A 25,571-nucleotide genomic window follows, 5' to 3' on the forward strand; every position below is an offset into this window, starting at 1 on the left:
ACTAAACTGAAAATCTTTACTGGGTATTTTACATCAAAGGATGTTGTGTAACCAGACTGTTTGATTTGGTGTGATCTGATGCCAGCGTTCACTCTGTTGAAGTGTCTAAACATGATGCTGAAGCAAGACAGTAGCTTGTTTTTCTAGTAGCTGGCTAAAAGGCACGCTTAAAAGCAAAGGCAAGGCAGTAATTAAGAAATAGTCATTCAAATGTAACCAACTTCTTAGTGCAGTAATTAATGTAACCACTAATGTCTCCTGCTTAAAACAGGTCCTGCAGGTACAGTAGGCATCGAGATAGAGTGAACTGAAAGGAGGCTGGAATTTCTTTCCTCGAGCTCTCAGCCAAGCTGCAAGGTGAGTTGCTCTCGGCTCTCCGGTCTGTGCAGGAGTGCGCCTCGACTCGCCCCTCCCATCCCTCTGCTTCAACTCTCCTCTGCGCTCACCAATAAAGCGCTTTTTGTCCAGGGAGTCAGCACTTGAGCGCATTCCTTGACGTGGAGGTTGGTGTCCGTCTCTAAGGATTTGATGAAGACTGATCGTTGTAAATTTTAATGCGTTCACAGAAACTGTTTTTAAAGTGCGTCTGCAAAGAAAAAACAACAAGGTCTGGAGTTATATCGGCGAACTGCTCCGCTTGGATAAAGACAAGCGCGAGAGCGATCACAACTTCTAAGTAAAGGGTAAGAGTTTTCCTGCTTTGACTTAAAAAAAATTAAGGGATAAACATTTCACACTTTTCGGCTTCTGCGAGCGGTGCGGGATCAAGGACTGTGCGTGAAATGGTACGTTGACAACCGCGTTTGGATGGAATTAACTTCAAAATCATCTAACGCACGAATTAACATAATTAATTAAAGAACACAAACCAAACTTTCCAACAGGTTTATGTCCCTTGTAAAAATATAAGTCATTAAAGACGAGTGCAGCTGTTTAAAGTTTTGTGTCGTGTATGACAGGAGAGAGCAAACTCCCGAAGCGAAACCAAACTAAAATAATCCAAAGACGCGCTATGATTCTGTTTTCTTAGCAGTGGGTAATAAACAAGCCATTGCTTTTCATTTGCAGTGTATGGTTGTAATAACAGGACGTGTTGAGTATTTCTGTAATAAAGGAAATGCACCCGCACCCCTGTTAAAAAAAGGGAAAGAAAAAAAAATACACTGTAGATCTTTGTTGTAAGGAGTCAACTACACATCAACATGAACACACCACTGACTTATTGGATGTAACAGGTTTTATTTGCGCTGTGGACGCCGCTAATGCCTTAGATCACCCAATACTGACAATAAAACAAAGTTTGTCTGGTGCCAGGAAATGCGTAAAAAGCGAGCGTGTGCGCGGAGCAAAAGAGCCATCGGGTGGTAATAAGGCGGCCTGGTGTTGGACCGCAGGACGCCGTGCAGCATGCAGGGGCCGAGCCGAGTGTCTAGACCGCACCAAGCCGTGCTCACCGCAGAGGACAGCTGTTTTTGGACCGACAAAGGGGAACGTCCCACAACATAAAGTTTAAAAAAAAAAAAAAAAAAATCGTTTCAATACGCAGGACAATCACAGGTCAGGTAATTTAAAAAAAGTCACCGTATTTAGCGTTATGGCAGTTTGCAGATTATCTTGACAAAATCTCGATTAAATCTGGAGACAAGTGGACGGTAATATTACCTAACCTTATACAGCATCACCAAACGAGTATATGTTAATGTAGATCACATTTTTCTTATTATTTTATATTTTTGAGAAACTTCTGGCAGTTAAGCAGATCAGTTTTCCATTGTAATGACAAACACAATTGAATAGCAGCTGTATCATAGTAGCATTAGTATTAGTATCATAGTATCAGCTATGAATTGACATGATGTGGTGTTGACTTGCTGGAAGAAAAACAAATTGCGAGAAACTCATTAAACCAGAAAGATTGATGGTTGACAAGAACATGTCTAAGCTTTGTCATACAGTATAGATGGCCAACTTTCCGTCATAAGCAAGATGGGTGGAAGGATAATACTAAAGATATCCATCAACTTGTAACTGCTACCCTTTGTAAAAAAAAAATTCTTCATAATTCCCTTATTGTTACTATGATCAGTAAAACTTCTGACTTTGACTAAAACGTGGACAAGTTCCAAAGACTAGATTTAAAAGGTGAGCAGTTTAATTGTTGTGATTTTTTAGCTGAAGGTGATACAGTGTAGAGACAGAGATGAATGAAACACATATAGGTACACTCATAAACTAGAGAGACATCAGTTGTCTTCACTAAAGACTGATGAGGTCAAATTCCTGAAAGATTCAAATCTCTGAGTGACCCACTCCACCAATAAACTAACATTAAATAAAATGACACGACTCAACGCGTTTGCGACCAACCTCTGTTCTGCAAAGTAAAAAGTACAAGGAATTGTCATTGTAACTGTTATTTCCTGATTATATCATCTAATCTCTCAGTGTAAACTTTCATTCTTGGACAACGGCTCTGAAAGAAGGAGCCTCATTCGTTAAACTGCCACAGGAGTCGTTTTTTAAACTTAGTTTTAACCCTACAATTATCTAAGTGTTTATGCTCTGTTGTTGAGGTGATAACAAGAAATGTGATTCCCTGTTTAAGACATAATCAGTGTTAACATTGAATGAAACTGTGATATTTAATGATTATGTATGTGAAGAAGACACTTTCAGTAGCCCCAAGATCCAACAGGGAAATAATGAACTTAAAAAAACATATAACAGTGTTTATATGCCTTCACTCGAGATGCTTTATTCATGTAAGAACAGTCTTCTGACCACAATCCTTTGTGAGCTTTCAGTCAGATTAGCATCTTTTACACGGCCCCCACAAACAGTCACGGAAAATCACATAATCTTTCCCGGGGGCGAAACAGGCGGCGTAAACTACTCCAATGGCCCCGCTATTAACCCCAACGCCGGTGAACTGCTTGTTTCATTGCCATGTGTTTCCTCACAGACCGTCATTATGCTATAGGAGAAGCTACCGTATCATTGACAGTATATAATGGTTGTAATTGGTTTATATTAGGCTACCAGACACAGCAGGGCAGCCACCGGAGGCCAATTATCCTTCACTAATGTGGTGGACTTTCAGGCTACTATGTTGATTGAACAGATTGTAACACTTACAGTACAAGAGAGTGGTTGTGGGCACAGCTTGACGTGGTAGAGAAGGCAGAAGTGTGCGAGTAAAGTTATTTTTCTATATGTGGAGGAGTCACACAATAACAATGCGTGGCCTCGTTGCTTTCTTCTGCAGTGTTTCACTCTCCACACAGCAGCATGTTGTGTTTGTACAGTGACTGTTTACACTGACACGCTTCTCACTGCTCGGAGAGACTGAAAGAGGTTTTCAACAAGTGTGAGAGGGCGAATGGTGTCTATGAGTAAAGAAGAGACACAAAAAGAGGGAATAAACGAGGCAGGGTGAAGCTCTTACTGCATCTCTTCACTTGTAATGCGAAATTAAGGTTTAAAGGGGATTGAATTGTTTAGCTTGTCGAAACATTAGTGTCAGAACGTACAATGACACTGAGAATGAAATGTGCAGTCGTAGTGTGTTGGTGTAAGCGTTAAGTGAGACACACATGCACATTGGGTGGATTTCCCCTTTCCCCAAAGGACATATCTTGCCCTTAAATGTCTCTCTGTGGTTGGGATGCATGGTTAAGGCGAAGGAGCCCTCTGTCATAAAACCCAATTTAGACAATTAAGCACTGCTGTCACACGATGTTGAAACCACACTACTCATCTAGGATTTAGTTTCCGACATTGTGTCAGCCTGCACTTTTATCTGTATGGGGTTTTTTTTATCTTGTTTTTACTTTTTTTTTTTTTTTTTTTACAAAATCAAGGCTGGCATTTCATTATCTGTGCCAAAGAGCTTGGGAGGAAAAGAGCAATGATGTCTAAATCCTCTGTGTGACGAGAGATCAACTGGACATTTTACAGGAGTTTTTGGAGTCAGTGTGTTTGCTAATTAACACAATACACATTCTCTTAACTGAAAGGCTACCCCTTTTTCTTTTTCTTTCTGCAAACTGGCAGAGTTTAGAGGTTTTTCACATTGGGCTTCACACTGTACCACCGCAGCTCCATTTTACCACAATTAGAGGCAGTTCCTGAAGCATCCTGCGTTCTGCATTAGAGGGATTAGAGGGTTAAAAGTCAGGTGCTGAGGCGAGGGAGGAGGCCTGGTGAAGGGGGCAGAGGAGGTAGAGGTAGGAGAGGAGGACAAGAGTGGGGCACTCACGCAGCAGGCAGGGAGAGGGAGTCGACAGGGTAGAAAGTTGGAATTAATGTGTGAATGTGTTTCTCTCAAAGCCACGTGAAAGTGAGGTCTCATCACAATTAATGAGAGTGTGTGAGTGAAAGAAAGAAAAAATAGAAAGAGAGACAGAGAATTCAAGATGTACAAATCCTTCCTCTGTCAGAATTAAAGGCTTCAGCGTGCCCCTCCTCACAGCGGGGTCAGGTGCTGTTCCCCCCCTTGTTGACAACCGAAAGCCAGAGCTGCTCTCTCTCTCTCGAAGGAGGCGTCTTAAATAAAACCCCAGCATCAAAGGTCTCAGCCTCACACTTCAATGCTGACCCGGCGGTATGCAGAGGCAAACCCCAGCTCGTACGCCTGCCAAGCTAAATTGAAGAAGAGCTTGCCGATGCAGCCAAATGATGCGTTCAGAAGAACCACTTCAAAACCTTGCATAAATATACACACACATGCAAAAGGATCTGAGGGCTTTGGAGTGCCCCAGCTTGAACACAAACCCCAAATAACTGCTGTGTTCACATCCACGCATGCTCACTGCAGTCAGATCGTATATGTTTGTCTGTTTTTTTTTAAGGCTGATGACCCCCCTGTGATCATAAATGGCACTAAAGAAATTACACACTCAAACTTAAACTATGTTTCTCAATTTGTTGGAAAATCTGCAAAAGACCAAAAAATCCCCCAAATTCCTAAACTGACTCCAGCGAAGTATTTAGAGATAGGAGTAGAGTGAGAGAGACACATGGAGAATGAGACAGAGTGAGGATGAGAGGGGAGGATGCTCATCCCAGAAAGCCACCACAAATTGCTGCATTTCAGTGGGCCTGTAGAAAAAGAGAAACAGCTCTTAATCTAAGGTTGTAATTACCTCTGGCCAGCACCGTAATTAGGAAATGAGCCTTGAACCAGATCTTGCTGGGCAGAGCAAAGCCACAATGGCGCACAGACACACGCACACGCACACGCACACACACACACACACACTGTTTGACCAAAAGCAAAACAAGTAAAAACAGATCTCCCTTTGAGAGGAAGGTCAAATATTTAACCTCTTGCTATTAATGACTGATGGAAATTAAACAAGTGAGCTCTGAGATGAACATTAACAGTTCAAATTCCTACAAATATGGTTTGAGTGATAAGACCGTAGAGTAAATTTATGAGGTCATACAGGGTTTGTGTGTGTGTGTGTGCCAGTGAGTTTTTGTGTGTCTGCTCACTATCGGGTCACCAAATGTGTGAGACCTACTTCATCACAGAACGTGGCGACATTCACACACCCTCTCATGTAGGCACGTCGTACCAACAAGTCAACACGTATGCACAGAGCTGCTCTCTTTCATTGCATCAGTCGATGTTTGAGTTCTGCGGGTCCCGTTTTTCTTATTGGCTATTTCTGTCACAGCCGGGGGACACAAATAGAGTTGTTATCTGCTGCTGTCCACATGGGAGAGAGCCAGAGGCATCCTGAGACAGACCGGGAGAGAGAAACCTGTGTGTGTGTGTGTATACGTGCAAAAGTCTGCATGTGTGTATCCGAATGCCACCGCGTATCAGCCCGAATCTCAATCACTCAACGCCGCAATCAACAGCTGAACAGTTGTGACAGTGCCACAAGTCACAGCTTGCCGCTGCAACATACAACAATCTGAATGTCACATGAAATGTTAAGCAAAGCAGCACACCTTCAGCAAGCATTCAGAGTGTTTTCTCCTGTTTATCCCACCTTTCTTCAGCAGGTTTATAGCTTGCACTGATGTGTTGAGCTGTAATCTGTACAAATTACTGGCAGTTTTAGATGATGCCACTACAAAGTGGTTCTAACATTAACACCAACATTGCACTGCTCTGTTTAGGAGGGATTAAACCAAATGGGGAAAGAGAAAGGGAGTGACACAGAGCGAAAAAAGGAGAAAGAGCAAGTGAAGGGTGAGGCGATATTTATGTTTAACAGATGAGCAGAGAGGAAGAAAGAAAGAAAATTATAGTGGCTAGAAAGACTGAAAAGTATCAGTGCTCTAAAAAGAGAGTGAGGGAATGGCAGACAAAAATAGATACCTCAAGAGAGGATAAATATGAAAGTACACCAATAATGGTGAAAAGAGAGAAAATAAGAAGTACTGGCAGGTTAAAAGATACTACCATGTTTTTTGCAGTGCGCAGTCTGCACAAATGAAAGAACAAATGTTTTTTTATGTGGAGGAGACAGCCTAAACTATTACGGCATAACGAGGCAGAAATATTGTTGTCAACAGTTTTGTAATTTAAAGTGCTACAGTCATTCAAAAAGCTTAGCGGTAAAGATGATTTGCATCTATTTTGAGTGTTGAGTTCCACTGTGAAAGCTAAATATTTACAGTGCAGTCAAGGGATTGTCTAAGAGGGAGACACTGGGACCTCGACAAACTGACCGCAAGTAGGGTCAGGGTCAGCATTAGAGTCCCCATACTCAACAGCTGAAAACGCAAGATTGTCACTTATGTGTATGTATTCTTACATCTGCCTGCCTGTACAGATCATTGAAATGTATGCAAATAACCCAAATAGATGCGCTGAACACACACAAAAAACATGTACATGAGCATATGCTTTTGTGCAGCAGTGCAAAACACTCACAAAGACAAATAAACACGCGGATGCAGAGCACAGCGAAGGCCTCAGAGCAGGTCACCAAGCCAAACCAAGCTCAGGATCGTGACATGTTATTTTCAGATGTAAACACTGCATTCTGTATGTGAGCCCGCTTGTGCTACAGGGCGACTTAAACTTGGTGTATGGAAAGTGTGGGGGGGTCTCAGGTGTTACACAATCAGGTTTATGTAGTCACAGCTTCAGTATATAGAATATGACAGAAAAAGACAGCTTTGCGGAAAACAAGACAGGAAAAGTGAGTTTATTCAGCATGCATGTGCGTATAGTTAACAGCATGTGTATGCGTGTGTGTAAGTATGGGAGCGTAAAAGCGAGAAATACTGTGTGCATCCCATTTAATCATCTTAGAAACCATTTTATGGCCATGCCTTAAATGAGCAACCAAAAAAGCCTGCCATTAGGAAGAAATGTGGGTGCTGCTCTCGGCCAAACGTCTCCCACTAATATAACATCTATCAAGTGGTCACTTTGTGTTGGGGTTTTCCCAAAACCAACTCACATTTATGATCCTATAACCACGCAAAAAAATACCATTCATACAAAGCTACAAGCATATGAACCCAGACATAAATATACACACACTAATCGTTCTGGTAATGGATAACGGGACTGTAATTATTATAAAACACATAAACAGTATAATCAAAACTGGGGAAAACGGGCACAAATGTCCTGTTTTTGAAAACACTAAAATGGGAATTGAAATGAATATCTGCTGAGAATTATTTTCAAAATTGTAACTCTTGTTAAACAATTTATACTTTGGTGGCCTCCTGATGTATCTCATTGATAAACAGGTTAAGCAGGTGAACCTAAATTAATCTCACAGATCATAACAGAAACCGTGGTATGAACATAGCATTACAGCATATAGGGGTTCAAAAAAAATGACTGTCACATCTCACAACGCTTTATACACACACACGCTCTTAGGCCATGGATGATGGGCTGATACCATAGGACAAGGAGCTGACAGAGTGGAGAGTGGTCGGCCTGCATTCTTCCTCTCCCCGCTCTGTCATTCTCTTGTGCTGCCACACGGCCTGCCAACGCTCAGCACGCTCCCGCAAACAGCTGGAATCCGACCAATTAACAGGAAAAAAACTTCCTGTTTTGCTTGTGGGCCATTAAATAATGCATGGCGGGGGATTGGGATCCAAATAAACAGAAGAGAGAGTCAATTGCAACATATTTGGCTAATAAGTGCAATTGTTGTGTTGTTTCCAAGGAAAGAAGTCCTGAAGCCGAGCTAAGTGGAGCAAGGGTAGAGGAGGAAGCGTCTTCACTGGGTGAGTGAGGCATTGAATTAGATCTGACAGTTTTATTTGTAATCTGTGTCATTATGAATAATATGTGGCCACTTAACATAATACAAACAAACTGTGAACATCAGGAATAGTTTTTCATCAGACCTAAAGTACGATATAATGTTGTACGTTTGATACGGCATAATAACGCACTCCTTTGAATATTTGCATCCAGAAACCCAAACCACACTCTGTTGGCGGTCCTTATTGTGTTAACCGTAACACCCTGCTTCCTCAGTAGAGTCCTTTCACACAACTCTGAGCCTCTTAACAAGACTGGCAGGAGAACAAGAGCTGCTCTCTTAACACATATACAGCATTTAATAGATACAGTGAGGCTGTGTAGAGTTACAGACAAGAGGGAAAAGGAAAAAAAAAAGGATGGTGAAAGTTTGGAGTGCCTGTCTGGTTTCTGAAGTAACGGAAGTGGGTATGAGATAGACATCTCAATAAGTTTAACCCAATGTTTGTCTACTCTTCGTGTACGGCTTATTGTTTTACTGGTTTTCTCAGAAATGGGAGGAAAAGGCATAAGAGTGAATTAGTTGAGTAGCAAATTTTTAAGATATACATTCCTAGAACAGAAATAATGAGCATCTATCTATATGTGGATGACAAATGGTCTATGCATATGTAGTTATCGGTTGCCATTGCATCACTAGTGAAAACCGCCGCTATACTTCTCTATTCTCTTTCCAACTTGACCTCTCTCCTTCCGTTCCACTTCATTCCTGTGTTGCGCTAGTTGCCAGTGAGCTGTGACAAGGACTGTGTGGGCTTGTTAACAGACACACACACACACATGCACACACAGAGAACAAGACTGTAGCCTTGGGCCTCCGGACGCACACGGCCACTCTAGTTAATTGCCTTACAACCCTGTCCACCTCTCTCTGAGCAGCCCGGTCAATCCTTGGGGAAAACAGAGAAGAAGAGAGGGCGGCGGCGCTAAGTTCTTCCTCTGCTGTTGACTTTTGGTTAAAACACATACACACATTCCTCAGGTTAAGGAATTTTTGCATGGTGTGTCCATGATGGCTTGCTGTAAATTATTTGCCATGCAGCCATTGCTTCAGTGTCAATATACACACTGACGCAGTTTCTGCCTTAATCCTGGAGTTTCAACATCAAAGCTCATACGCGCTGGCATGGATTAAGGCACACTCTGACATCCTGTGTGTGTCCAGAGTACTGGCTACACATCTCAGCCGCACCTTGGTGTGTGTATTTGATTATGTAGTAAAATATATGTGTGTGTGCATGTGACATGGCTCTGAATTCAAGCCAAATGTCTGGCTTTTACTCGTCTGGGTTTCCCATTACCACGTCCGGCAGCTCTGTGTGTTCTGAACGTGAAGGTGAAAAATAACATTAATTCAACCTCAACCATTGAGGTGTGTTGCTCATTAACACCCGATCGTCATAGAAACTATGTGTAATTGTCAGTTATTAATGTTAATATTTCTACCGAAAAGCACACATAGGAGAACATACTGCCCTTTATTTAGACAAATTACTGTCTGCTTCGACAATAACAAAGCAACATTCATTCCTCCCCCCTCTCTCTCTCTCTATCTGTGGTAGTCTGTCAGGTCATCTCAGGTTCTCTATGACTAGTGTGACTAACCCACAGGTCACATGTGGTCAGAGGCACAGACATACACACATCCTGTATACTGAAGGCATATATCTGGGCTCCCTTAGAACGACACCAATGGGACCCTCTCCCTCTGTGCTTAAGCAGGTGTCAGCATGAGGGCTTCTTTAAAAAAGGACCATACCAGTAGTTTTGCATATTTTAGCTCCAGTGAACACAAATCATGTATACTTTACATCACAATTATTTTAGACCATTCTGTTGTGTTTTTAGACATTTGAATGTGTTTTTTCTACTATTCCAGACATCCACTGTTTTCTACTCATTTCCTTACAGTATGAAAACCTACTATCAGACTCCTTTATCTTGAATGAGTTGTGTAATCTATTATGGTGAAAATCAAGTCCAAGTTTTGCCAATCTTACATTGATGCCGTGTGGTATTTTGGGTTAAGTGTATTTTGATTTGCAAATACTGTGCTGCGTTATCTTATAAGACTACTTTCACTTTGACGAAAATGACTTGTGATAGATAGGAAATAAATTAAAACTAATGGCCGTCTGGAATGGTTGGAAAATGTATCTATAAGTCTAAAACTGTATTTCATGCTTTCAGTAATGGTCAACATGAATGTAAGGTATATTATTTGTAATCAAGGAGCCAAAACTTGCAGACAACAGTGATAATATCCTTTAGAGTGGAGCACTTTGGAAGAAATGGCAGATCCTACCCTCAATATCAGCAGATCATCTTGCTAAATGCTTTTGACATCAGAAGTATTTCATATTGTGTTGATTTGTAGACCTGTTGAGGTAGATCATTGAATAATAGCATTGAAGTTGTCTGCAGTCGGTGTACACTTGCACCCTAAAGGGAAAAAGGAGGCTACAGAGGGCTCCCTTGTTTATTTCTTTACTTCTATCACTACCCTCCTCCCCTTCCTTTGCTCTCACCTTGTTTATGCTGAATATAAGGAATCTTCTTGTAGTGTGCACCTGCTGCAGGCAAATTGTGGAGTCGGGGGTCAATGATGACATCTTAATAGACTGTTGCTGACTGATTTACTTTACACTCACTAAGATAGTAGGGCTCACCTGTGTAATCAGTGGTTGGCACAGGTAGAGTATGCAGGTCAATGTGATGATCAAACTAGGGATTACAGACCGATGTTGGCTCACAAGATCCTGTCATTTATCTGTGAAATTTTAGGTTAACATCCAGACGTATTAAAAGTCAGATTTAGTTCTTCATGGAAACTTCTTATTCCACTGTTCAATTTAAGTCACTGCTTGTAAGTCATGATACTAAATCGCCCACAGCTTTTTAGCTTGTAATTTAATTTAAAAGTATAACTGTGTGTCAAGAACAAGAGAAATAAAAGAGATCAAACTGGATGAATCAAGTTAGACGTGTGTGTATAAGACACACTTTAATGAAGGACTTTAATGAAGTCAACAGTGATTATTCCATGAGTTAATGTCAGGGCACCCGAGGCCACGGAGGAGAGGCATGTCAGAGTTGGGGGTGGGACGACTGTGCTGCTTGGTGTGCCAGCCAGCCTCCCAAGTGCTGGCATGGTACCAACACAGGCAGCCGTTTCTCAATAAATTCCTTTGTGACATCCTAATCAGTACCATCTTGTGTGTGTGGCATATGTCTGAGGTGTTTTGTTTTTTTTAAAAAGCCGTGGGGGCAGAAGGACTAGAAAAATCACAAACGGTAACTCTTAAGATAGAGGAGGGGAGGGGAGTTGGTTCAGGAAGGAAATGAGGAATATTCCACTTGCGCTACATTTACTGTACATTAGATGATAAACATACATTTTGCTTCTTCTAAATAACTTTTTTTCCATGGACAACTGGCTCAATCTCAATTTTAAACCATACCCAACTCATGTAAAACACAGGCAATCAAATCTTATGCTTGCAAGTAATAGTAAACACCAATCAATAAATCACTCATTTGTCAATCTGCCTGTGTTTGCTTAATGCTGCTGCCGGGGACAACCTGATCACTTTAGAGCACTTAGTTCAACAACTAAAGCTCAAGGGATCTGTTTGGAGTATGCAACTCTCAACCTCTTTCATGCATTTTTGTGGAACTCCTTGAGATGAATATTCCTTTGTCTACCCTCTTGATTTTAAGTTTCACAGAGAGATCGATAAAATGGGGCAAGGCTGAGACATGGTTGAATGGTGAGACAGTAAAAGCTTTGTCCAAGTGTAACCACAGACGTGTGCTTCCTGACCTTCAAATATCAGCTCTGAGTCTAATTAAAAAGCTGCACTGTGCTAATGGAGTGCGAGTGTGTGTGTTTTCTCTTCAAGTCAACAGAAGCTGCATTTTAACTTACTACAAACAAGTTGATGTTTACCTGTCAGTGCTAGTACAGCTCTATGGTTCTGTTTACTGTCCCATGACTTTAGCCTTCGAGCATTTATAGGGTCTTCAGCCTAATGAACACTTTGACAGCAACACAGTTTCCACAAGGCCCTGCAGGGTTGTTGGCAGGTGTAAGAGACATGCCTTCATCAGATTCCTGTCATACTCTCGCCAGCTACATGAACAAACCTGAGAGAGAAAGAAACGGTGAGCGAAGGAGCAGGGGGAGCGGAGGGTGCAAGAGCAACATGGTGAAGTCGAAAATTTTAGAAATATTCGCATCACGTGTCAAACAGTAGTGTCACCTGTTTGTGTGGGTAGCTCTATAAGTGTACGGGTGAAACGATGAGCCAGGTGCGCAGACAGTAGAGCACACAGGCAGGCCGACAATGTGTGTTTCCTCAGCGAGTGCGTGTGACAGTGTTTGTCTAACATGGATAGACAGCCTGCCAGTCAGACGGTCGTACAGTCAGTCAGTGTGCCTGCCTGATGCCTGACTCATACACACCCTCTGATTTAGTTGAGCTCCAATTTGAACTCTCACACAACACTGTTGCAACAAAGGACAATGGAAAAAAACAGTGTCAACATCCAGCATTAGACAAATGTCATTAATCACTTGTTCTTTTAATACAAGGACAAGAATAGAAATAGCTTAAGTGTACTTAGGTCAGTCACACTGATGTTGCAATTCAGGTTCACTCTTAACAATTTTCTGATCTTGACGAAGCTTTTCATCATACGTGATTGCTTGGTTTGATTATTGTTGTGTTGCAAATAAATCCTGTCAACGAGAGAGATGGTATGCAACAGCTTAGAAGTGGGCATTCTGTTTCATATAAGATAAGGATCATGGTGGCCAGGTGACAAACCAGCACTGTAATCATGTAAGAGCTAGAAAAAATGTCAGTGTGTCGGAGCATGCACATTATTTCGGGCTTGTGGCTTACTGATAAAACTGGTCCATCCAGTCACTTAGAAACACAAGCACACACACAGCACAAACATTGTCCTGTCCCTGCTTGAGGCTGGGATGTCCCAGGTGTTTTAAAAAAAATGTCAGGTCTTTTAAACTGCACTTTGCTTCCCCAGACCAGTTCCCTTTGGGTGAGGTCTACCAGAACACTGCATTCAGAGTGACTGGGCTAGACAGTACAACAAAGTTTTGATTTTGCGAGGAACCGTGGACAGGATATGAAGGCACGAGCCAAGGCCTGGAAAGAGTCCAGTTTTATGACACTGGGATGTCGTATTTACTGTTTCCTGATGACGTAGTGCTTTTGGACTCATCAGACTGTGACTTCTGCAATGTAGTGGTTTGCTGCTCTTTCACAGAAGAGAAAAGATAAACAGAGAAAGACAGAGACGGAGAGTCAGAGTGAGCGAGTGCAGCGGAGAGCTGTTGTTTGTGTTTTTCTGCCATTTGTCTTTGACTGATTTAAGTAAAGATAGAAGCAGCAGAGTAGTGGGGGTCATCGTTTTCAGATCACTGACAGGCTGAGACAGCAAACTGGAAAAAGTTATAGGTTCAAACGCCACAAGAAAATAAAAGAGATAAAAGCCATGGTTCTTCTTTATGTCTATGTAATATAAGAATCATATAGTTGAGATCTCAGACAGATGTGTTTGTGTGTTCCTTGGTAAGGACTGTGCCCCGACTGACTCTCTACCCTCTGTCCCCAGAGGTCAGAGGGTAGGGTGCAGTAATGAAAGACGTGTGTCAGTGTTGAGACATCGCTCATTGGGCAAAACAAGAGGACACTGTGTGTGAAATGGGAGAGGGAGAGACAGTCTACCTCAGCCAGAGTGTCTTGTGTCTCCCTCTCATGTGTGCATTTATAAAAACAAAATCAAGTCTAGCATCTACAGCAACATCTGTCATATACTTCAGCAATAAAACAAAAGGAAATGGTCCACATTTCCTTTTGGAATTGGAAGTGCCTGACCTCTATGCTTTAAAGCTCAGAGGAGGCAAAGCTAGACTGCTGCAGAGATCAAATTCTGGTCTGGTTTGGCTGCCTGGTCGTCCAACTCTGCATGCTTCCGGTCCCACCTCGCCTCTCTAGTCTGAGGCAGGAGTGTGCAGGCTGGAGCTTTGGCGCGGGTCGCATCATTTACTCAGACACACTCCAAAGGTTTTGGATTTCATGTTGCCCTGCAGGAGTGGAGAAAGCACCTGTTGCAGAGATGAGGACCAGACAGTTTCAGGTGTATGTGTGTGTGTGTGTGTGTGTGTGTGTGTGTGTGTGTGTGTAACCAGATCTGGGTGTATGCCCGTGTCAAACAGGGCCTTTTATCTGTGTTGTCTGGGCCACAGTTACAGAGGACACAGAAACACTGATCTGAGTCTGACCTCTGACATCAAAGAGTCTTTCTCTGGCTCACTGATTTAGCTGAGCTGTCCTTTTTCTATCTGATCAAACTGAATAGGCTTTGTGCCTTTCAAGTTTCTTTTTTAAATACTTATTGTGTTGATATAAAAATCAAACATTCTGCACTTCTTCAGCACATAAAATGTAAATGGAACTCAAAATGTAAATACTGACATGGCTCACTAAATCAAACATTGAGTTGCTCTGTTTTGTTCCTATAGTGCAGCAAATATACATGATGAGTTATGTGAGTTGTAATACTCCGCTACCCTCACAGTCACCCCTGGACTGTATATTATGACTTCTTTCAACTTCTCCAGCTGCAGGCTCTAATGGTAATGCTTCACACTGTCCTCATAAACAGGCCCGGACTAAACCATAAAACCCAAGATGAAAGGGACCACCTTTTACACCAATAATAAGACGCTTAGCAACTAATTTAGATTTGCGCAATGTAGGGAGCATAAAGTGAGAGGGAAATGTGTAAAATAAGAGTGAAAAGGACAAGCAAAGGAAAATGAACTGTGGTCTGCCATATGGAGGCAGCCTGACAGGAGCCTGTTTGTTGGTGAAGTGTTGTTTGCATTAATTAAAACAGAAACCTATTGACATCAATCAGCACTGGCAGAACTGGCGCACTATGGATGTGGCTATTACGTGGTCTTTTCTTGTGGTTGAGCTGAAATCAGTTGGAAAGCTTTGTTTGTGCAGCACATTGTAAAACTACTATGCCCCCTAATCCCCCTTCAAACCACTACAAAGCATAGCAATGATACTGTGGCTTCAAGAGGAGTATTGCCAATGACAGATGTAGTAAAACTATCATCCTTCTTTCATTCTACATGTCCTCTTCTCCTCTGTCCTGCCGACTTGATTGACCTTGATGTAAGTGCTCTGTCAGTAGAGCATATTTTAGAATATCTACTCTCTTTGCTTTTTAGCAAGGCAACTGCTGGCAGCGAAGCCTTGATCTCTGGATATCGTAGTTGTCTTTACACAAATATATGCATCTAAGAAGACCAGTATTTTAGTTCAATGATGATTGGCTGAAGACACACAGATACAGTATGGGAATATAATTATTTTTAACATGACATAAATACCAAAAACCATGGCTCCTTCTTTGATCCTTATATAACCTAATATAGTTTGTTCAACTAGTACAACCGGCACGAGAGCGCCACATTAGAATTACAATCAGCTCATGTCATAAGCAAATACTTCACAGCGTTACATGCGTACCAACAGGGTTGCATAAACATAGCTGACATTGTCAGATGCATAGCTATGCTGCCTGTCTCTGGCATCTCCACAAACATGCTTTTTTTCCCTCTTAGCTACCTCTTTAGCAAGGTAATCTTTTCATCCTCATATTCATCCAGGATATTCTACACAACTCTTTGTTTCTCCTTACCAATTCTCTCTTGACCTCTTTGTCATGTTGATGGATAACCCTGCTCGATTGTGGATAACAGGGTCCAGCTGTGGCATGGTCTGTACTGACAGTGGGAAGAGATGGGAATTACAGGAGTGTGTTTGGAGGAGCGGCTCTTTGTCTCCTCATTGTGTGAGGGATAGAAAAGGGGACAAAAATACACATCAGCATTCATCACCAGCCTTTCTCTGCGTATCTAAGTTATCATTTACAACCAGTGTGCATTCATGTCCCTGTGCTGCTGTGGTAAATCTACACGAGGAGTTGAGCAGTGTATTTTAGTAGTCCACCCCAGTGAACTGAGCCATCAGACCTGCTACACTGTAGATCATACTCTAATGCACATACCACAAGCATTGTACTCTTAGAAGATAAAGTCCCCGAGGAGAAGGGGCCTCTTTAATGGGAGTATGCACTCTGTAGTTTGCAGCCTTATCCCCTTACTGTGACTTGGCGTGGTGCCCCCCTGCAGTGTCTTGGCCAGCTAGCTGAATTATGCAAGTGCGCTGTGACCTGCGACTCCTCCACACACCAACATTTTCTACCCCCCCTTGTACCATTCATTGCCCCGCACTGTTGGCCTTCGACTCTGAAGATAAGGGCTCTTGACGCTCAGCCTGCCGGGGCTTAATTGCTGAAGCCCACTTCACTCTCCTGAAGCCAGGCCTTATCCACCTCTCCACCCCGGTGCCCCTGCTGACAGAAACCTGCTTTTGTCTCCACTGTTCCCCTTACTTGTGTTTTCTTTTCCTCCTCATCTTGAAAAAGAAAAAAAAGGAAAACATGGGATAAGAAATTCTTTGAGGGAGAGCATAGACAGTGTTTTATTCCCTTTCCTTGTTAATGTTTCTTTTCAAGGGACTGACCATGTATTTTGCTTTGTGTTGCGCAAAGAAGTTCCCATGTTCTTTTCTTTGTATTTTCTCCTCACTGGTTCTGGCCCCCGTGTGATTCCACATATTCATCAGCCAACACATTTTATTCTAATACAAGCCACAAACCTAGACTCAAGCAAATGAAAACACAGATGTAAGAGCAATCGCTATATATAACAGATCTGGTCACAAAGATGTTTTTACTCCCGATCATATAAGCAGCACCATCCTTCACCCGATCTATCGTCTGTTTGTAAACCCTGAAAAACTTCCTGTTCGTCTCTAAATGCCAAGCCAATGACACACACAAGCGCACTTTTTCGAGCTCAGCTGCTGGCTGTCTCAGGAATGTCTCAACAAGCGTGCAGGGGAGCAAAAAGGAAATTACAACTCAAGAAAGGAGGAGGAAGGGAAGATGGGAGGGGGCATTCCTTGCACAGGATGACAAGCCTGTCTTTCTACTACCTCTCTGTTTCTCTAGGCCCTCCACCTACACTCACTTTAAAACACTTGGGCTATAGCCGTACAGTCAGGAATCACTCAGTCAGCACCACAGTATACTTTGGATCCATACTGTCATGACGCCACGATTGACCCTTATCTTACACACAGATAAGACCTGCACAAGTCACTTGCGTCCAAACAGAAAGACAACAGAGGAATCTAAACCTTTAAGCTATTTATCTGTGATCTGGCATTATTCAGAGAACCCCTCCCTATCCACCCCCTACCAAAGTTTCTCCTCCACTGGGTTATCAGATGTGCCTGGCCTGGTTTGGAATGAGGCACACACTCAAATAAACATTCTGCCCCCGGGAGCTACGCTAGAATCACCAAGTTGAGTCTCTAAGAAAAATATTCTCATTTTATCTGCATAGCTCCACTCCTCTCACAACTGCCTGACTGATGTTGTTGCATATTCTGGTTCTGGACCTTTATACACTCTCTGGCCCTGATATACTCTCCCAAAGCCTTCTATCTCCGGAAGGAATGAGATTGTATTTTTTGGACAAATACAGACACATATGATACTTTTCTCACACAAACACAGAGTTAAGTGCATGCAGTGTTTGTTCTCTACTTTAACATTAAGTACACTGTCTATGACACATAAACACATGCTGTATCCTGCACTGAAGCCTGAATGCTGTGATGATATGAAAACCCCAAACCATCTGCATGCGGTTCAGCTTTTACTTGATTCTGCCCCATCTCCTCCACCTCCTGTTTATCTTCCCAAATCCTTTTGTTTTCCCTTGTTCTGTACACACAGGCAGTACGGCAGCCACACTTTTTCTTTTCTTTCTTTTCCCTCTTCCATCTGCATCTCCCTCATTTCTGAGCCCTGTAATGAAAACTGCCATGTCCTACTATTTAAGATAGTTCTAGCTGTCCATGGACTTGTGATCCCTGCCACTAAAACTTTTATTTCAAACAGGACATTTTTCCTTTGGACTTACCAAAAGCCCACTGAGCCATGAACCAAAAATCCTCTGTAATTACACACCTGTTTGTGTACATTATGGGATAACTGCAACCCTTCACCTTTGCTGCCCATTCAACTGTAGCCAGCAGCAAACTATCACCATTAGATTTTCTGGACAACAATTGCAATAAAAAGTAGAATAAACTTTTTTGCATGGCTGGCAAAGTTTAGGTAGTGTTTCTGTGCTGGTAGCAGGTGCTGCCTTTTGGAAACTAGTTAGCTGCTTTGTTCAATCAAGCTTTGAAGTTTGAGCTGGGTCAATTAATTAGCGTTCGGCCACACACAACCGCATGTTGACCCCGTCTGAAAATATCATCCAAGTGCATGCCATGGTAACTTTTTAGTCTATACACAGGAGAAAGAAAAATAAGAGACCAGGGGAGTCTTTCCAAGGAGGGTGCAATTTCAAGGAGGGGTGGAAAGAAAAGTATGTTGAAGGAGAAGGAAAATAAATGCCATAGCTGTGGGCTGATGAGATGAGATGATACTGACCCTTCCTTTGCCTCTCTGCTCTACTGCCAAAACCATTGATCTCCTTTCCAAGTTCTGACATTACATTTTTGTGTAAAGAAAATGTTTCATTAAACAGAGTGAATGGAAAGAGGAGCAAATTAATTTGAAACAAAAGAAATAATTTCCATTGGCAGCAGGTCTGGTGCTACTGTAACACACACTTGGTTTCAGTTAAATATTTGTATTAACAGAAACGAGACAACCCTGTTTTCAGAGGTGGCACTGATACCTATAGGCAAATTAAACAAAACTACAGCAACACACAAGTTATTTAGTATGTCCTTAAGCACTATGCAACATTTTTGTGTATTAGATAAAAGTGTTAAAAACACTGATTACTTTATTATTCAAATTAAAAAAGAATAGAGGGAAATGTTTGTTATTTCAATTGTGCTTCTACAGACAGTCAGTCATTTGTGTGTATCTAAAGGATGACATGATGGAGAATTAACAAAAAAAATATATTTATTCTGTAAGTCTAGAGGGACAGGACACAGTTCCAAGAAAGAAAAGGAAATGAGGAAAAATAAAACGTCCAAAGCAATTTCTTTGACATTTCTTGTGTGATGGGCAACGACCCTAGGTAAGCAGTATGAGAACAGAGTGTTCTGTGTGTGTGCTCCATCTGTGTAAAACCGTAAGTCACACATACATGGCTTCCCATTCAGGTATTTGTGCAGTGCAGACAGCAACAACTACACCATTTAAGGTCCTAAAATAAGCTCCCACAAGCACTCAAGTCCACCAACATACGGTTCTTGTCGGTGCCATAAGTATTCTTTCCTATGGACAACAAGATTTGATATCAGCTAAACATAGTACTCACCCCCAGCCAATAAACTTAAATCATGACATTAATAGTAATTGCAGTACAAAAGGGGTATTCTGAGGGTATTTGAGAAAATTAGGCTAGGGCAACTCTGGTTAAGGATTCAACAAAAAAGAGTTTTCTACTGACTTACTGAGAGTGAAAAAAAAGAGGACAAAAGCTGTCTAAAAAAGAGAAATGGTCAACAGATAGAGATGTTGCCTCTTCTCTGCCAAGGCCGTCTCACTCGATAGCAGAGGATAATAAACTGCCACACAGACTCTTGTCAGCAACTACTTTCTTTTTTATCTCCACTCATTCCTCTCTCCCTCTCCTTTCCATCATCTCTTTCCTCCTTTTCAGGCCTTTCATGTCCTGTGTTGACGCACTACTGGGGTGTTTGTTTTGTGAGGCTTGGGCTCAGGTGGAATGGGTTTAAATCACAGAAACTTATCTTCCTGATGATTTACTTTCATCAGTCTCTGTATATTTAACATTATTAGAGACACTTCTTTGGCAAGTGGCACTGGCCGTCAGTCTGCGTAATGACACAAAGTGTGTAGTGCTGGACGATTTATTAAATAAATAAATATATATATATATATTTTTTCTTTTTCAAAACATTTTTTATATGCTTTTCAGTTTAATTATATTTAAAGTTCAAAGATATCTGCAAGTTAAAAAGTAAAAAAAAAAGAAAGAAAAATCTAATTACATGCATTTTGCTTCCAGTAATCATGTTAAATAATCATGATCACAATTTTTGCCATAATCAGGCAGCCCTAAAAGTGTGTGTTATTTACATCTATGGTCAGGGAAGCAGCTCTGAGCTGTCGGCAAATGTTAAGAACGCCACAAAGTAAATCATCCACAGATGCGTGGCCATGTGCAGCACAGCAGACATACAGCCACACAAAGCTGACAATATGATTAAATGAAACTGGAGACACCAGAGCACTGTTTATAGTGAATCATTCAGAAGGCGTATGTGAAGTTTTTCACTGTTTCAGTGACTCAAGAGAGACTGAAAAACATCGTTTGACACATCATCTCAGAATGACAAAGCAAATTCAATCTGTTCATTGCCACTGTAGGTCTCATACACTATGGAGTACTTTATAAACAGGGGAGAAACAGTTAACTGTGACTCCACTACAACCACATAGTGTGTGCAGAACTGTAAACAGTGATGGGTGGGCAATTTAAACATAAATACAAACCTTTTGTTTACAAACACCAACACACATTATGAACTTACAATGAGTGGTTGTGTGTGTGAACATGCACACACCGACATCTAAAGGAACATTAGTGAAGGATACAATGGATTTGGCATCCCACAGTACTATCTATTACACAGATCATTGTGGGGATAATGTGGCACCCCTTTAAAAAAGTGTGGCAGGATGCCACTATGTCAACTTTTCCCTAGAGTAGAACAGAAAGCTCCCTGGAAAGCTTGAGGTCACAGCTATAGCCCTATTCTTTGAGAGACCTTGTGACAAAAGACTGCCTTTGATCACTGGCTATGCATAGTTAAAGCTCTGATAATAATCTCAGTCTGTGAAATACATTGCAGAACCAGACACTGACTAAATAGCTGACCTACGCTGTTCTGGAAAGTAGTGTCCATAGCGAAAAAAAATGTTTTGTGAAAGAAATTGTTAACATTGTGCAATATATGTTACACATTTGTTGGTCCCAGGAATGTTATGTATACTAATGTTGTATCCCACTGACTAGGCATTTACTGTATATTGCTCTGAATGCAAATGTGGGTCTAATGGTGTATGTCTTCTTCTGTTTTAGGCCGAGCAGGGAGAGAGAAAGAGTCTGCACCATGAAGGTCTTTCTCACTCTACTGATGCCCCTCCTGCTCTTTCTCATTCTACCTGATGGCACCTTGTCCAGTGATTGCCCAAGTGACTGCTCCTGTTCCACACCAGGATCTATCTTGTGTTACCAGAGACGCTCCTCTTCCATTCCCCAGGGAGTGCCCCCATCCACAAAAAGCCTCTATCTCTTTGGAAATGGAATTGAGGGCTTGTCCACTGAGGACTTTGATGGTCTACAGAACCTGGAAATGCTAGATCTTAGTCAAAACAAACTGACCGTACTTCCTGATAGAGTGTTTGAACCTTTGACCTCTTTGAGAAACCTGGACTTGTCATCCAACCAAATCACCCACATTTCAGAGCAATGCTTCCAAGGCATGGCACTGCTTGAGCGTCTTTATTTGTACAGTAATCATATTGAGACCATCCACCCTGCAGCATTTAATGGCTTGGAGCACCTGCTGGAGCTCAAATTGCAGGGTAACCAGTTGACATCTTTGCCTACACTCTCCATGCCTCAACTGCTGCTGCTGGACCTTCGCTTTAATGTCTTACCCACCTTGGGTCCTTCAGACCTCCAAACCCCAAATCTAGAGTCACTAAAATTGGGTGGGGTCGGGCTCACCAGCCTGAACAAGGAGCTCATAGGTAGTCTGATCAACCTCCATGAACTGGACATCTCGGAAAACCAACTGGAGACCTTTCCCCCAGTGCTGAAGGAGACTCAGGGGCTGATTCATCTTAGCCTGGCTGGGAACCCAATGGGTCCTCTTACAGTTCAGGACCTGCAGAACCTTGGGGAGCTGCAGGAGTTGGACATTAGCAGCCTCAGTCTGCAAGGCCTCCCTGAAGAGTTTCCGCAGCTCTTCCCCCACCTTAGAAAGCTCACAGTGGCAGAGAACCCCTTCAACTGCCTTTGCACCATGGCCTGGTTCCCAAGATGGCTGAGAGCTCAAAGTATCACCCTGGAGAGAACAGAGGAAACCCGCTGCCATTTCCCGCCTATCAATGCAGGAAAGGTATTGGAGAGACTGGAGCACAGCCATTTTGGCTGTCCTACCACAACTACAGTCACTACTAGTACTGTCAAAACTACTACTACCCTGCCTGTTCCTGTCACTACACTCCCAAGTACAACTAGAGCTGTTGCAGTCCCGAAGGCCAGTGACAGCCCCACAGACAAAGATTATGACTACCCCCTGCCCCCTGTCCCTCCATCCCCCAGCATGGGCTCAGACGAGGAGCAGCATTTCTGCCCCTCTCACACCTGCCTGCATGGGGGCACATGTCGTTTGGACCTGCATGGTCAGGTAGAGTGTACCTGTCCACCTGGTACCTCTGGCATGTATTGTGAAACCCAAAACCATCACCCACCTTCACCACCAGAAGCTGAAATCCCCATGGCAACTGTTACTGCAGATGCCCCAGACATCAGCTCACGTCAAGCAACATCCACGTCAATCCTGCTGGACCTCCACCGCTACATTGAAATGCGGCCTTATATCCGTGGAATCCGCCTTACCTATCGCAATCTCTCTGGACCAGATCGCAGGCCGATGCAACTCAGCCTACCAGCATCCTACCCAGAGTATAGACTGAGAGGCCTGAAGCCCAACTCCACCTACACTGTGTGTGCCAGTCCACTAGGTGCTCCTAGTGGCACAGACAGTGTCTGCACTGAAGCCCGTACAGCTGATGAAAAGAACGTCAGCGTCACAGGAGCACAAATTGAGGATAAGAGGCTCACCACAATGCTGGTGCCTGCAATTGCCATCTTGCTACTGCTGGTACTGATAGCAACAGCAGTGGGAGTGGTATGTTATCTCCGTAGGAAGAGGGCCAAAGGCCACCTGGACCTAGAATGTGAACCCTCACAGCTAGAGTTGGATGGAGTAAAGACTGGTTTGGACAATGGGGCACTGCCTCAAAAACAACCCCAGCTTATGATCTCTGAACCTGCTGTTCAAAATGGCAATCTGGAATATGAGGTTTTGCTACTACAGGACCACTGTACTTCAAATAAAAATGTGTCCTCACACAAGCCTTCCTACTTTTGACATCTGGCTCAGTGCTACTCGGGCCTCAAGAAAGATTTAAATTCCTCAGCTCTGTTCTCCCCACTGGTGAAATACAGAGACCAGCAACTGCTGCTGTGTGGAGGAGAGAGCATCAGCTAGCCAACCAGCAAATGAGAAACTGGTCATAATTTGACTCAATGTCCTCCATTTGTCTAAGTAGACATTAAACATGTTCGAACTTTAAAAAGGATTGAAAGTGCCTCTACTCTATCTACATGCTTCATTCTGCTTAAACAATATTTCTTCACTCACAATGCTGGATTGGCAACCACTCCCATGTTATCAGCAGCAGGTCAAAGGCCAAATGATGCTGGAACAGATGGTGTGTTGTCATTGGCTGAAATTTAAGGTCAAGGGACATACTGGCCTCACGCCCTCCTTTATCTGTTCATAAAGGAGTGTGTGCTGAAATGGGGTTGTGCTACCAGCCCAACTAAACACTTTCAGCTACATGTAGTAACTCCTCAGTACTACCCCAAAGGGATCAGTGCTTGCTGTGAATTGCCTTTAAGACACTAAATGAAGTTGTGCAGAGAAAATTGCTGATGCTTGTATAGCTTTATTTGGCTCTAAAACTTGTGATTTTTTGTTTTGTATGTATGTATGTTTTGTTTTTTTATACTTGTGTCTTTTTGTATTTTCTTATTGTGCAACATTGTGACTGTTAACAGCCCTCTAAACCTCCCACCCCCACCTCTTGTGACCAACAGACAAAAAAGTAGATTAAAATCTTTGAAGATTAAAACTCATTTGGTACCAGCAAAGTCAATCAAAGAGCTTTGCTCCCAGAATGTCAGACAGTCTAAGTAGATGTGAGTCTGGACAGACTCAAGAGTAAATCCATTCTGAAGCCCTCAGCCTGCTTCACCATCACAAAGGAAGAAGGTAAGCAGGATTACAAAAGTTACAGAGGAAAGCAGTTGACTGAATCCCTTCTGTTTCAGCACTGCACTGATTTAACCAGTTAGAGCTTGCATCAATTACTGTAAACACATACATGACTACACCACAGCATAAGAGAACATCATTGACTTTATTTATTTTTTAATTTTCCCTGTAAGGGAAACTGTTTTATCCCTCAACCACAATTCACATAGGAGATACTACTTTGCCTGGCCCACAACAAGCAAAGCAAATAGTGCTTGTGTATTGTGTTTCCCTTAAGTAAAAATAGACTGCTAGGGGTAACACAGTGCACAATTTCTCCTTGGCAAAGAGGGTCCAAGTTTTGCTCACTTACACCTAACCAGACTATGAAAGGCCCAGACGCACAGCACACCCTATTAATAATGTTGATACTATTGTGTGGAGGACAATGAAACTTTTAAAGGTTTTATGTAAAACACAGAGAGCTGACATCCAAATCTGTGAATATGGGGCAAAGAAGGACTCAAAGTAACTGTGTGTGTGTGTGTGTGTGTGTGTGTGTGTGTGTGTGTGTGTGTGTGTGTGTGTGTGTGTGTGTACGTACATCTGTCAACATGAGTGATAATGAAAGTACGTGTTCTGTCTTGTGCAAAAACCTGCAGACATCAGTTATCCCCTCAGTGTGCCCACATGCCTAGGAGTACATGAAGCACCCAACACCTCTATCTATCCACCAAAGACACATATGTGAATTTCTGTAGTTACCCACACTATTTCCAGCTAACACTTCCATGCCAACAAAATGTCTTGAGATCCCACACAAAAAACAATTATGCAATGCAACTGGAATATTTGTCTGTAAAGTAGTATACATTGAAGATAAAAAAACATATTTTCGATGAGATTGTTAATTTTTCCCTGTTTATTTTGGGAAGCTCCTTGTTGTCATTCAATGTTTTTTGTTTTTTTTAAATTCTGTGAACTATTTGTACAAACTGAAAAAGTGGTATTATCATTAAATGAATATCCAAAAATATAAATGGGCAAGTTATCTTTTTTTTTAAGAGAAATGATCAGATTTACAGGCA

At 42.3% G+C, this 25,571-nt stretch overlaps 2 protein-coding genes across 3 annotated transcripts in view; one reads left to right on the plus strand and one right to left on the minus strand.

The window, feature by feature from the left end:
* coro7 (coronin 7) overlaps positions 1 to 25,571 on the minus strand; it is a 104,109-nt gene that overhangs the window by 25,650 nt on the left and 52,888 nt on the right. The window lies entirely within an intron of this gene.
* Positions 1,539 to 24,988, plus strand: vasnb (vasorin b). 2 transcript variants are annotated; one of them, XM_053338010.1, is made up of 2 exons: positions 1,539 to 1,562; positions 21,513 to 24,988. In XM_053338010.1, exon 2 carries the CDS (start codon positions 21,544 to 21,546, stop codon positions 23,593 to 23,595), a length of 2,052 nt encoding a protein of 683 aa, XP_053193985.1. In that variant the 5' UTR covers positions 1,539 to 1,562; positions 21,513 to 21,543; the 3' UTR covers positions 23,596 to 24,988. The 2 variants fall into 2 exon arrangements, with proteins under 2 accessions (XP_053193985.1, XP_053193986.1); XM_053338011.1 differs by lacking the exon at positions 1,539 to 1,562 and adding an exon at positions 8,174 to 8,217.

This window comes from Scomber japonicus, chromosome 18 (genome assembly GCF_027409825.1).
Source record: "Scomber japonicus isolate fScoJap1 chromosome 18, fScoJap1.pri, whole genome shotgun sequence".
Lineage (NCBI taxonomy): Eukaryota > Metazoa > Chordata > Actinopteri > Scombriformes > Scombridae > Scomber > Scomber japonicus.